The sequence below is a fragment of the Cupressus sempervirens genome, chromosome 8, assembly GCF_028749045.1.
Source record: "Cupressus sempervirens isolate cs-2001-9-10 chromosome 8, ASM2874904v1, whole genome shotgun sequence".
In the NCBI taxonomy this organism is placed as follows: domain Eukaryota; kingdom Viridiplantae; phylum Streptophyta; class Pinopsida; order Cupressales; family Cupressaceae; genus Cupressus; species Cupressus sempervirens.
In genome coordinates, this window is record NC_143125.1 from 842250857 (window position 1) to 842261601 (window position 10745).

At 34.8% G+C, this 10745-nt stretch overlaps 1 protein-coding gene across 1 annotated transcript; it reads right to left on the reverse strand.

Annotated features, from left to right (window-relative positions):
- Window positions 1-4687: 4687 nt before the first annotated feature.
- LOC149545043 (LIM domain-containing protein WLIM2b-like) lies at window positions 4688-10297 on the reverse strand. Its single transcript, XM_089795544.1, has 5 exons — window positions 9639-10297; window positions 7200-7299; window positions 6993-7033; window positions 6526-6615; window positions 4688-5195 (listed from the first exon to the last, which is right to left on the reverse strand). Exons 1-5 carry the CDS (start codon window positions 9771-9773, stop codon window positions 4986-4988), a joined length of 576 nt encoding a protein of 191 aa, XP_089651670.1. The 5' UTR covers window positions 9774-10297; the 3' UTR covers window positions 4688-4985.
- Between the last annotated feature and the right edge of the window lie 448 nt (window positions 10298-10745).

Below are 10745 nucleotides of genomic sequence, written 5' to 3' on the forward strand. Positions count from 1 at the left end.
AATTAAATCAATATGATTTAATGAGTAAGAAAATACTTTATTACTCTAACAAGACTAATACAATGAGAAACAAAATAATGCTATTTAATTTTGCAATGTCTACATAGGTTGATAGGTTTTTTAAAAATAACTGCAAAACTTATTCATAAATCATGTTGTAACAAGCTCTTATGATTGATTTGTATATGGAAGCTCAAAATGGTGGCACTAGAAACAAACTAATAACCTAACTAATAAGTTGTTGTATTATGGTAAATATGGATAAAGAAACACACATTCAATAGTCACATGTTTTGATATTTGGGGTAATAGGTATTATAGGAAATATATGAAAATCAAAAGGCTCAAAATATACACTATCATGATTGTTTTTTTTTTAAAGAAATACTTCCTAACTAGTTTACCCAACTAGAAAGTTGATACTTTTCAAAAAGATTTCATTTCTTTATTCATTGTATTAATCTAATGTTTTTCTCTAATTGTATCTTCAAAAAATGAAGATCTTGAACAAATAAAGAAAAGTTTGATTGTAAATCTATTCTAATTCCCTAATCTTAAATCTCTTTCAAGTTGGGTTATATCTATGTGGCATGCTTTTGAGGGGATGTTTTTTGGACATTTTTTAAGGGTAAGATAATGGATGGCTATTAAAAAATAAAGTAAATTTATAATATAAGAAACTTTTGAATACAAACTTAACATCAAGACTATATATTTTGTCATCAAACACATTTAAAAAATTTATTAAAGTAAGTGATAATTGGCTATACTTATGTTCCTATGAGATTTTTCTAAGTTCTCTATAAATACATTTTTTCATTATGAGAATAACATTTCTTATCAACTATGACTTAACTCATATTCAATAGTATAATGAATATTGCATGTCAACTTTATCTATGCCAATCCTCTTATGTTAAACAAGTTGCCCATTATATGAAACAATATATATTTGATTGTGGCTTTGACAATGAAAATTTAGAGATTTTTTATTGGAGTTGTATTTGCAAATTTTGCGATCATTTTTCATAATTGATCTAATACTTCGTTGGGCTTACACGAGAATATGAGGGCAACACCACCAACAAGATCAAAGGGCAAGCAATGCTCTTTGTGGAGTAACACAATATCCTTTTAAATGCTCTAAATTTGAACTTTATATATCTCCCATAAAAGATGGTGTGAAATCTAACAACCCACAATCATTTCTGGAGGTAACGCCCCATATAAGGTTGAGGATAAAGCCACTCCCATCAAGTCCAAATTAACACCTTGAAAATCACATGAGCCTTTACCTCAACACCATTTTAATAATATTTTTTGGTAAATTCTAGTGAGCAAGACCTAAATCAAACAAGCATTAAAAGATTGTTAGTTTTTTTTTTAAGGCTATTATAGTGTGCCACCCTTAAACATCACATATTCTTTTAGGTTATTATAGTGGGCCACCCTTAAACTTCACATCTAAGAAAGAAATTAAGCTAAAAAAAATAAGTCAACTTTGACTATATAGCACTTTTGATCTAAAAATGAAACCTTAGTATGTTATGTTTAAGCAGTTTGATTGTAGTGAACTTTGACCTTAAATTTTCCCACTTGTCAACATGTAAAATTTCTCATCATGCACAAATATGATGATAGATAGATCTATCCATCTTGGAAAGGCAAAATGTGATTGCAGTGCTCGATGAATTTAATTACCTGCTGAACTCTCAAATGTTGTGTTGTCAACCAAATGCCAATTGCACTTAGCTGGCTCTTCTCGGGACTAAGCCCATTTTCTATTTATGTGCCCTTTCTTGAATCCCGATATGGGTTTGGAAATCGCGAATTTGATTCGCGAATAGAAATGTGTTTATTGGTTCTGAAACATAAGGATCACTTCACACCGTCGACTCTGATTTTGTAGATATTCTGTTCTATTAATGGTGGAGAAGATAAGCTGGACGACAAAGACAAAGATGACATCTTGCTCTATCTTTGTATTTGATAAGATTGCATCTTGAAATGATATGAGGCAACGCTAAGGAATCTGTGGGGCCAGTATTTGACGACTATTACTCTCTCCCATAGGTTATTTTTAGTCTCACCGACATTAAAATTTTATGTATCTATTTATCTTTCATTATCTTCCAACTCATGGCAAAGAGATGGTTGTAGTCATGAGGAGGTCCATGAATTGTTAACTATTTAAACATTATTATATACAACGAAATATAAACATTACCTTTTTTTTGATAGATTAAAAGTGTTAAATAGTCAAAATTAATTTATTCTTTTAAAACTTAATTATTTTGACTACATAACATTATGAAGATTCAAGTTATTAAATATTTGATTAGAATGTAATTTTCAAATCCATCTCTTGTGACAATAAATAGAAAACTTATTAAAATGAAACATGAGTTAATAAATTTGACTCAAAAACTCTCTAGATAGCAATATCACAATTTATTAGTTAGATTATAAATGTCTTTTAATGAATAATTGAAATGTATAGACAACTAAAGTGATTTTCTATATATAAGATATGTTCAATGTTTGTTTTAAATTATGGTTTATGTTTCATAAAGTTGCTAATAAAAAGAGCTTTAGATTTAACACATTCTTTTTAAATTATATATGAAATGTTTTTAATCATATAGCAAAAGATCTATATTATTAGACTCCATATCTGTTGCACTCTATATTTTATCACTTTTAATTTAGGAATTAAGATAGGCAGATTATCTATTGTATGAAGTTCCACACTCTACATTTTAATTTTACTCAAAAAAAATTGTTCCTTGATCTTAGAATAATTATCAATTAGAAAAAAAAAAAAGGAGAGAAAGAAAAGAGAGAAGAAGCATAAAGAGGAGGAAGATCAAAAAATGATGGAGAATGTATCAAAGAAGAAGGAGAAAACAAAGATGGAGGCCAAGGGGAAGATGAAGTGGAAGGAGAAAACTAGGAGATGAAGAATAAGACACAAAACAAGAAGCAAGGAGGAGGAGGAGATAAGGAAGAAAGAGAATAAGGGAAGGAGAAAGTGGTGAAGATAAGGGAAGGAGAAAGTGGTGAAGAAAGCGGCAGTAGCAAAGGAGAAGACCAAGAAAAATTATGATAAAGGGAAGAAGAAGACAAGAAGATGAAGTTGGAAAAAAAAAAGGAAAAGAAGAAGAAACAAGGAAAGGAGATCACAAAGAAAGAGAAAAGGAGAAAATGCAATTAAAGACCAAAAAAAAAATTTTAAAAATAAAATAAAATAAAATTAACAATAAAATATCAGTTTATATCTATTTATCGACATAACAATTGTACCTCCTTTTTAGTATTGTCCTTAGAAGTTTGGAGATAACTAGTTATCTTGGAACATTTGGAAACCCTCCTCTTTAAGACAACTAACCATCCCCTAATTTAGCTGGCTAGTTTTTCATTCCCAAGAACATTTCCTATTTTCTTAAGAAAAAGATGTTTCCTAGACGTCCCATTCTGAGGACGGGTAAAAAAACAAAAGAGACTTTTCCGAGAAACATTTGTATTAACAAAGTCAGTGTGATGAGAATAGTATCCCATAGACCATACTCAGCCCCATGAACGTTATCATCTATCTATACATAAATACAAGCAACTTCCTTCACAGTTACGAGACATAAATGTAACCAACTGACCATAGCGACTTCGAAGATCTTAGCAAGTGTAGGTGTTAAGCCGGGTATCATAAGGCCGGCTTATTACTAATCTGTTTTCGTGAAACTGAAACACGATGGATGTAAGATTGAAACGTACTGGATATAGGATGTGGGCAATATATGAAAACACGCGTATAGTGGAGAATTTCCCTTGTTCCTACAGAGGGTTCTCACGAAAGATGACCTCAAATGGTACAGTAAACCTGGACCTTTCGCTCTTCAAATCTCAAAGCAACTTGGACTAAATGATACAAACATTGGCCGGTAATCTTTAAACCAAGACATAAAAATTCTGTAGAAAATCATTAGTATTTAGCCTCCTAATCTTTTGCAGTAGTAATGTGCATTTACGTCCAAGTTTTAGGGCATATATATTGCGATAACGACTATTTACATAACTTGGCTTCCATATGGCCACTCTTCGATTTATGATTCGACCTGGTTGCTGCTATGAATACAAACAGTGGCTTCTCAAATTATACCCATTGTGTTTTTGTGCATTCCCTTATCCTAAAATGATTTTCCCATATAAATCTCCACTACGAACATCCCCGAGAAGTAAAGAATGGACCAGTGACATCCACTTCCAAAAATTTTTAATTCTACAACACAAGAGTTTGAATTTTAACATCTTGGGTGGGTGAGGCACTGAATCCATCGTTAGAGAAAAATGAAGTCCACCTGTAACCTATCCAAAAGTAACAAAGTTCAAGAAATTTCTACTGGTTGCACTTGCTAGTACCATTGACATATTCTGGTCATAAGTAAAACCTTTAACAAAAATCTAATTCAAAAGATAATTTTATTTGCATAAATTCCTTTCACTCGGTAATTCTAGAATCGAGATGAATTGTGGGAATTAATTCAATACAATTGTACTGTACTGATCACAACTTGCTATCAAAGGATCCTATTAGTGGAACCTTCATGAAAATGAAAAGATTGAAAAGATAGACTAATGAAAAAGTGGAGAGCTCAAATTCTACTCTACAAATAAACAGAGCACAGCCATCTTCACCAAAATCAGATACAGAACATGAAGACATACAAAATCTCGGTACAATTTTCCCCTCTGTAGCACACAACACATACAATTAATACAGAGGATAATGTTGGACATATAAAATATGACAAATAACGTCGGGCTAATATAATTACCTCTGGCAAACCGGTATAAATAAACAGCAACACATGATATTGCAGAGTTCCTCATTCAGAAACGGCAGAGGACCAGCTTACATCACAGACAATAAAAGCAATCCAAAATACAAACCAAAATGGCACGCAAATAACAGACTGATCATGACAGCGTTATATCTCAGCAACTGGACCTGCTCCTCGTTTCATGGAAGCAGTCTTGACAAGATGATTGTAACTTCCTTTTTCCTTGAAAAGCTGGGCAAAATGAGGCTTGCAATATAGTATACCTTCTAGCGCAGCATAATTTGAAGGGCTGATCGAACAACCACCATGAGAGCACCTGAAACAGGACTTGTGGTACGATGAACCTTCAACGGTGACCTGCCAACCAAGAAATGCATACACCATAAGAAAATAGAAGAGCAAAGTGACTTTACAGTATGTAATGATGTGTCCAACTTAATGTAAAACATAATTCTCTCTCAACCTCGAAGTGAAAACAACTAGATGCAAAACATCACTTTGACACATTTGTAGCTCATAGAATTTGCTTCTGGATTCGATTGTGTTAGATTTTTTGCATCAACTGTTTGCTCTCTTGCATCCCGATGGATCACGGAGCGTGATCAGCACAATCGAATCCAGAAGCAAATTCTATACACGCATGGATTGTGGAAATTTAATGTCTGACATTTGTACTTTAAAGCGAGCAGCTACACCCAACCAAGGCAACAAATGCTGATAGGATTACGGATTTGAATTCAGCATGTCAGGTACCACTACCACTTATAATGATAAAGATAATTCCTAAAACCCTTTGTAGATGGAAACCCAACCTCTTGAAATTTGTCTAACCATTTATTTGAGATAGCTGGCTATTGTGTTTGAACTTTGAGCTGTTCCAATACAGCATTCATTCTTTGCTAACTATTGTGCACTTACGAATGTAGATTGTGGAATCAAATATAAGTTCTCAAGCTTCCCAACGTAAATCATCAGGAGTGGTACATCAGGCTTCTAACTGGCAAGAGTCGGAATTTCACCTCCAAAGAACAAACCCTAACCATCAAACTCGTTAAATTACAGAAAATATTCCTGATTATACATCTGACAGACTTGAATATGTCAATTTCTTTCCTAAGAATTTTAGTTCACTCAAGGGATATACATCTGAGAGACTTGAATATGTTAATTTCTTTCCTAAGAATTTTAGTTCACTCAAGGGATAGCATGCTACAGCCAATTCAATAGGAAGATCAAAACGCTAGAAAATATAGATGAGGGGTTGCTTAGCTTGTTTTATGCCCATTGCCCGATTGGTCCTTAATCTGCTTATTACTGACGCCTCTATACTTCTGGGAAAAAAAATGCTGGTTCAAATATTCAAAGGAAGAAACCAGATTATTGACAACGCACAGGAAACCAACTACTATTTGTACAATTAGCTTATTAGTTATAATACTAAGTTTCTGGATTAGATTGTGTAAAGATTTTTTTCCATCAACATCTCGAATCACACTATGTGATCCATCATCAGAATGAGAGAGCAAGAGGTGTAAAACAATGTCAATGTAAATCTGATCGCATTAATTAGCTTATTAGTTAATTTTCCATTATTTTTTTCATTTGAAAACAGACAACTCTTAAGCTTAATAAATTCATCCGAAGAAAGCTATCAACAGAAGGACCGGAGAGTTTTTCAATTCTTTACCTTCTCAATAGGGTATGCTGTTTTACCACAGGTGGCACATTTGTCTTGAGTGCCAGAGAACATTGTAGAAATCCTACTTGGAGATCTCGTCTGTAAAAGAACACAATCATGAATCAGAACATTTCATTCACATATTGCATAGTGCAACCGTAATATCCCCCCCGTGAATTAAATGAAATAGTTTTTTCATCAAAGAATCGTCGTCTTGAAATGTGACTCTCTTTTTCCCTAATTTATATGAAGATTCCTTATGCATGTTATTTATATATCGTGCTTTGTCTGCCAATGTTGATTACTTTTGATCACCTGCAACCATTTACAATGGTTTCCTTTTCCTTTAATCTCAGACTAAACAAACGTGACAAGAATAATTCAACTAAAATTTTATTACTTGAATATTATACCAATGACCTCCAATTCTTCAAACTCAGGAAATAAATCTCCAAGAAAAAGAGGGAAAAAAATACCATCTCAGGTTGAACATTGTCCAATGATTTGGTTGATTTTGCTGTCATAAGAAAGTCGAGCAGTTAATGAAAAACGCACTATAGGAATCAAAAGATTGAAAATACACAACGATGCCAACAATATAATAATGCTAATCGACACAGAGAGAAAAACATAAGACTTAGATCCGTTGCAGAATTAAGTATCGTTAAAGATAGATCACTCACGTGACTGAAAATTCTTGGTGTAGTTCCCAGACTCTCTGAAAAGCTGTTCAAAGTGAGGTTTGCAATAAAGAACTCCCTCCATTGATGAGTAACTACTCAACTGCCAAGAAAAACGAATTGTCAAGGAAAACGGCATGTGAAATTACAACCAAATATCATCTAAAACTGTTAATGTTGCCCTTAATGATGAAAGTGGAGCTACAATTTAGGCGTGTTTTACACCTTTTAGATATGCCATAACAGAGGCCTAACCATTTGACCTGAGGGACCAAAAAATGGAACTTGAACTGATTCCCAGATATGTACACGCATTGAGCTACTTAGCACTAGCAGACCCGCTAGGCGTTTGTTCTACAGTAACAATTCATTTGATTAATTGAAATCAAACCAAGAGTTTATGTATCTAACATGCAACATGTACCAATTACCACCCAAGCGCTGACATGATCAAACAATGGACAGCTGAAATAAGTGAAATTTTCATTCTGAGTTTTTAAGCTATTGATCCTCAAGGTTCAGAGAAATTTCAAAGCTTGGCTGAAGATAAACTTTCCAGCAAAAGATACACGGCAGCTGGAAACAGGGAGTTGCGATTAATTACAGAAAAAATCGGTTTGATAAAATCCAAAATAGTCTCACCCTTACATAACCCACAAGGATCGCCCCTACGCAATAGGTCATCCACTCAGAAAAGAAGAGTTTTTATATTCACCGTTACAGAAGAACCCTAGAACCACTTTTCTCAAGAGGAAACATTCGTGCGTCCTTTTATATTTATGATACACCATTGCACAGTTGATCGCATGCTTGGTGAATGAAAAAACTTCTCTTGGTGGACAAAAATCAACTCTTATAGGAAATAAAGAAGTGATTAATGGGAAAGAATGCTTGAAACCTTCTCTTGATGGACAAACACCAATTTGACAAAGAAATAAAGTGATTAATGGTCTCTAAATTCACTGATCAAACATAGATACTAACTGTGGACCTAAAGCTACTGTTACCTCCAAGTCACAGACATGATGCAAATCGTAACAGTGTACCCACAAAACAGAACGCACCAGGACTACAACAGTTATTGGCGTTGGGCCTAATGCCATCGTAAAGTATGTTTTCATAATGTCTACAAATAATGAATTTTCAATCTCTCCAAGAATTTACCACTACTAGTCTGCCAACTACTTTACCTGAAATTTCTATAAGCACAAATATAAAATTGATGGCAAATCTTCATACGACTCCCAACCACTAAATAAGAACCTTCAAAAAAATCATATGGCTGTTCAAAAGAACTAGTTCATATCGGCTCCGGTGTGAAATGGTAAGGTGGAAATGCTCAAAAGAGGCACGGGAATAGAGAGTATTTTTTGTTCATTTGGGACGGCAAATCAGAAAACCACTTTCTTATTCATTGCCATGCATATAAGGGCAACAGGACCATATATGCCAGTATTTTGGCTAATGCTTTATTGATGGGGCTACCTGTTCCATAGGCTATTTTTAACATTGCAGACGTCAATTTTAATATGTTCTGTATTAGTGGATCTATATCTCTATCCTTCGAGATTTGAACCTGTGCCCTCTTGCTCAGCTATGTCTATAACTAAATTTCCTCATGACTTGAACCTCATCTCTTTCTCTGCTAGGCCTACTCCACGGGAATTTAACCTGTTCCCTCATACTCAGCTAAAACCCGTGCCCTCTTACTCGGCAAGGTATACAACACTCTGGACCCCCGGGACTTTTATCCTGTGGCCTCTTGCTCAGCTAGGTATACAACCCTATGCCCCTCTAGGATTAAAACCGGGGTACTCCCCCGTGATAAACACATACCTTCCCCTTAAGACGAACTGGTTTCCCAGACTAGATCAAGCTTAAAAGCAGCAAGAGTACTTAACTAGGGGCTACATATCTGATGAGCATTGCAAAAATGCCTGCATTTTTTCCTAGCATTCAAAATGGTCGCCATTGACCCGAAAATGAGGAAAGTTTTAACTGAACAAAGACAAAGAAGAAAGTTAATGTGGGTGTCCAAATCATCAAAATCTGACGTCCCTTTATGAAAATGCAAATCCTATCCAACATAAATTACTTCAAGCTACTGCATTCCAGATTAATCAGAAAGGGAATATTTTAAACAAACTGTGGCACTCTTTCAAGTCTTTTTGTTCTACAGAAATTTCCTCAAACGCTTTTGGAAAGCTATTCACTCTTTTAGCCCCTTTCTATTTTTTAGGCCTAAAAAATTCTTCCCGAAGCTCTTTTTGCATCAAAAAACATAGCATTATAAATCAAACATTGTTAAAGCCAGCATATAATTTTTTTAAAGATGAGATAGATATTTGAGCCCCAAAACTCGAAGCAGATCCAAAGGAAACAACAAAATCAAGTTTTCCCTTAAAAATACTCTAATGATCGAATAAAATAAGAAAAAATTACCTTAAGCGTTCCTTTGCAATGATTGCACCTGAAACAAGCCTTGTGATAGAAAATCCCATCAGCGGACAGTTGATCTATAACATAAACTGTCTTTTCGCAAACTTTGCACTTATTCTGCGTCCCGCTGAAGGCCATGACTACGATCTGAGCCTTTGAAGACTTTTCTGCGCTGAAAAACAACTCTGTCTGAACGAAAATAAAAATATTTCGTCACAGAATCAACATAAACACTAGTTTTTCAGCCAGCCTAAGCCTTGACCTTTTATGCGCCCCAAACAACCATATGAATTGTTCAAGCCCTAATAACCTCCACCTCAAAATGACGAGACCTCTTTAATCTTCGCTCCAGAGCACAGGATCTGCAATCTCTGGTCACTCCTCTACGACAAATCAGCCAATGTACAAAAAAAATCCGTTCTGCCACAAAAATAAAAAGAATTTATGACAGATTATTCCCTTATTATATAGTTTCCGTCGATCTAGCGCATCGAACATGAAAATGCCTATAACCTGACCGTTTCGCCTGGAAAACAGATAATATTTAGATCAAAATGATCGATTTGGTGCTCGTTAACCGAGCGGAAAGCAAGATCACGATACTTGTGACTCGAAACGCGAATTCCGAATCAAATTGTCGAAAACGAAGGCAGTCTTACGATGATTTTGATGACCAATTTATGAATTTTATAAGAAATAATCTTATCACGACAGAAAACTATAACGCGGGTCACCCACGCGTCAGATTCAATCCAACAACACAGAAGTTAATCTGCACCGTTCAGTATCTTCTCTTTGGATACGTTGCCGAGATCCTCCAATGCTGTGGGAACCAATCTGGACCGTTGAGTGTGCATAATAAAGTATAAATATTATGGCGCGGAAAGCGACTTAGAGAGAGAACGTAAACATTACTTTTTTAGAGAGAGAGAAGGACGCGGGGAGCGGGTTTGCACGATAAGAGCATATCTCGTGATGCTGAAAAGATGCTTTCTTAGACGGTCAGGATTATGACCCGTGTCACTGAGTCCATTATTGCTGTGAGGTAATCATCATCTTTGGAAAAAAGTTGGGTTGGCTATGTGTTGTAAACATAGAAACTGTAAATTT

Bases quoted from the DNA above. Each gene is read 5' to 3' on its own strand.
- LOC149545043 (XM_089795544.1), bottom strand. From the start codon at position 9,773: ATGGCCTTCAGCGGGACGCAGAATAAGTGCAAAGTTTGCGAAAAGACA. The intron at 7,300-9,638 runs GTAATTTTTTCT...TTTTCTTGGCAG, and splicing joins ATTGCAAAGGAACGCTTAAG to TTGAGTAGTTACTCATCAAT. The intron at 5,196-6,525 runs GTAAAGAATTGA...CTTGGTTGGCAG, and splicing joins CAGCATACCCTATTGAGAAG to GTCACCGTTGAAGGTTCATC.